Genomic DNA, 3,361 nt, shown 5'->3' on the forward strand with positions numbered 1-3,361 from the left:
TATTTATAATAATAATTATTAATAATAACAAATGTCTCTTTAATTTTACTTTTTAAAAAACTAAAATACAATTATTATATGAAGGCTGTACAATATGCTTCAAAGTTTGTACATGTGTTCACGGGGCGTTTTATCATAAAGTTGTATATAATATTTCAAATATTGTACATATGGTCATGGGGTGTTTTACCATAAAGTTGTACATTTTGCTTCAAATATTGTACATATGGTCATGAGGGTATTTTATCATAAAGTTGTACATAATGCTTCATATATTATACAATTAACATGTTAATAATTTTATTTAAAATAATTAATTATTTTAATGACATCATCAAGTTAGTTACTATAGATACAATTTTTTTTAATTATAAAATATTTAAGATTAATGACAAAATCTAAGTGACCTAGATTTTTTTCTTTTTCTTTTGAATTTTTTCTTAACAAATGAATTATCCTAATAATGACATCATCATTTTAGAATTTTAATAGAAATATATATATAGATAGATGAGAAAGAAAACATGGGTTTGGCCCAAAAAATGTCCCAAAAAATAGATACCGAGATTTTTTTTATGTTTCGACCAAAAAAATACCCAACCATTAACCTAAATATTTCCTCCAAACACTCTTCTATTATTCTTTCTTCTTCACATGTGCATCCACCATATTCCTCTTCTTCTTCATACTTTTTCTTCTTCTTTTTTCTTTTTTTTTTATTAAAAAGCTCCAGAAAAATCACCCAATAAGAAGCTGACACGTATCACTCACGCCTCACTTTTTTCCGTCGGTTTGGTAACTGAAGGCGGTATTTCGTCACCGGTAACACCGCGTTAATGGCGCAGCTGGGCGTCAGCGCCTGCCAGCGTGGGTGACGAATGGTGGGTGACGAATGCTGGGTGACGTTGCGTTGTATATGGTCTTAGTTTGACCTTTAAATATTTGAATATCTTTCAGCTCGAAGTCTAACAAAAACGAGCTTGAGCTCAAATAATTCATTAAGACCACGAGAAGTGAAAATGTTTTTTTAATGTGCTCTTCAATGTTCAGGTGTAACACTAGTGAAAAATTAGTAGCTAATCTAATTAACGCTAGTAACAGACTTTTTTGTGTCGGCGGTCCGTTCATTAAACCCCAAAAAGCTAGCAACGCCTCTCCGTCTTTTTTTGCTAACATCATCTTTCCATTATTCAATTTAAACATACCAAGTCCCTCCGTCAACCATCCGTTAGAAATGTCCGTTAAATCATGACATGTGCATTTCATGTGAGGGTAAATGAGATCATGGAATGATGCTTTTAGCCAAAAAAATCGGAGGGAATCTATTAACTTTTTAGTGTATAATGGATTAATAGATGAATCAACGGCACAAAAAAGTCCTAGTAACACCTTACACCTAACATTTATAAATAATTAGTAGCTAATCTAACTGGTGGAGGATGCTTAAGCTTGCAGCCGTTTATATGATCTTAACTAGTTGAACCAACACAGATGCTTAACCCCTAACCAGCCACTTAATCAGCACTTACCAGATTTTTATTAAAAAAAAGTAAAAAAAATAAAAAAGAAAACTGCTTCAAGATAACATCAAATAATCAAAGAGAAACAACTGACCCACATGAGTACTAATCATGAGTATATTATGATACACAAACACATATATACTGTATATAAGAGTACCATACCATTACAAATTACATGGGACCCATAAACCTTTTTACTTACTATAAAAAAAATCCACCTTGCCTCACAAAAACATTCATCTTCCTACAATAACTTCAACTTTCAATCTTGTTTTTCAAAAATTTCCTCAAATTCAAAACTATTATTTGATTATAATTAACCATGCAAGCCGCCGAGTTAACAAACTTCCGCTATTTACTTCCTGCGAACCCAAACCCGAACACGACACATTTAGCCATGAACCTAAACACTTCACCAGCTATTCATCAAGACGTTAATACACTAACCAACCCGTTTTACCAACTTCAAATGAACCCAAATGTTCAAGATTTCAATCTGCAGTCAATCTATTTCGGAAACAACTCAACTTCTGATGAAGCAGATGAGCAACAAATGAGTCTTATTAATGAAAGAAAGCATAGGAGGATGATATCTAATAGGGAGTCGGCGCGTAGATCACGTATGCGTAAGCAAAAACATCTTGATGAACTTTGGTCACAGCTTATGTGGCTTAGTAACGAAAACCATCAACTTATTGATAAATTGAATAACTTTTCGGAGACTCATGATCGTGTTGTTCATGAGAATACTCAGCTTAAAGAGGAAGTTTCTGGATTACGAAAAATGGTGACTGATTTGAAACTTAATGGGAAGTATCCGAGTTTAAAAGATCTTGTTGATATCGAATGTAACGATGATTATCTTAAAACCGAATCTTCTAATCATTCTGTTACGAGCTCCTCAGATCATGAATATCATTGAAGTTAAACCTAAAATTGTTAACTTTCTTATATTTTGTATTAAATTAAATTATCTGAGTCGATTATTGCTTATTATATTAACAATAAGAGATCGGTGAGGATGTAGCGACATAGTAAGTATATATTATTCTGAGGGGTAACTTATATGTGACTGGACTTTGATAATAACGGTTGCTTACCGGTTTAGATTAGAGAACAATCTTTAACTTTAAGATAAATATGATTTTACATATTGTATAAGAACATTCCTATCAGAATTCAGTGTGTCAACTCCCTTCCATCAGATGATGTGTTACAAGCTGACGAAAACTGACGGCCCCCTAACGGGGCGTCAGTTAGTTGCTGCTGCTTCTGTTAGTTACTTTTGTTACGGATTCGTTTTTATCCGTGAGTTTACCACATCATCTTACCCAATAATTAACACAAAAAACTAGCACAATGGTTAAAAAATGTCAGTGCCACATCACATCCAGTTTTTACTTTTTGACTGAAAAGCGTCCAACTACCTGTGATATCACAGGCACGGTTGGGAATGGTCTATGCTTATACAAAATGGTTGTAACATTCTGCAAAAGATCCAATTAAATGAAAAAAGACATTGTTAAACACTAAAAAAAAAAAAAAAATAAATAAATAAAAAATGTATATGTATATAAAAGTGTACCAAATTTGGAGTGGACATTGAGATTTTTTTATATCACAATTTACTTTTTACTTCAGTGTCAACCATATTTTTACACCTATCTGAAATTTCAATACAATTCTATATTGAACAGTTAAAGTTGAAAGCATTAATCAATGTATAATCATATGGGTAAAAAAAACCATTACTCCATATAAGTGAAATTTAAAGGTTGGTGTAGCACCAAATTTGTTTGCAAAAAAATAGTAGAAGATTTGATGTGTCATTAATTAAA

At 32.0% G+C, this 3,361-nt stretch overlaps 1 protein-coding gene across 1 annotated transcript; it reads left to right on the forward strand.

The window, feature by feature from the left end:
• The first annotated feature begins 1,782 nt into the window (after positions 1–1,782).
• Positions 1,783–2,445, forward strand: LOC139868716 (basic leucine zipper 43-like). Its single transcript, XM_071857052.1, has one exon. It carries the CDS (start codon positions 1,846–1,848, stop codon positions 2,443–2,445), a length of 600 nt encoding a protein of 199 aa, XP_071713153.1. The 5' UTR covers positions 1,783–1,845.
• Positions 2,446–3,361: the final 916 nt, after the last annotated feature.

This window comes from Rutidosis leptorrhynchoides, chromosome 9, assembly GCF_046630445.1.
Source record: "Rutidosis leptorrhynchoides isolate AG116_Rl617_1_P2 chromosome 9, CSIRO_AGI_Rlap_v1, whole genome shotgun sequence".
In the NCBI taxonomy this organism is placed as follows: Eukaryota; Viridiplantae; Streptophyta; class Magnoliopsida; order Asterales; family Asteraceae; genus Rutidosis; species Rutidosis leptorrhynchoides.

Excerpts from the sequence above, each read along its gene's own strand:
- LOC139868716 (XM_071857052.1), top strand. The coding sequence starts at position 1,846 with ATGCAAGCCGCCGAGTTAACAAACTTCCGCTATTTACTTCCTGCGAAC.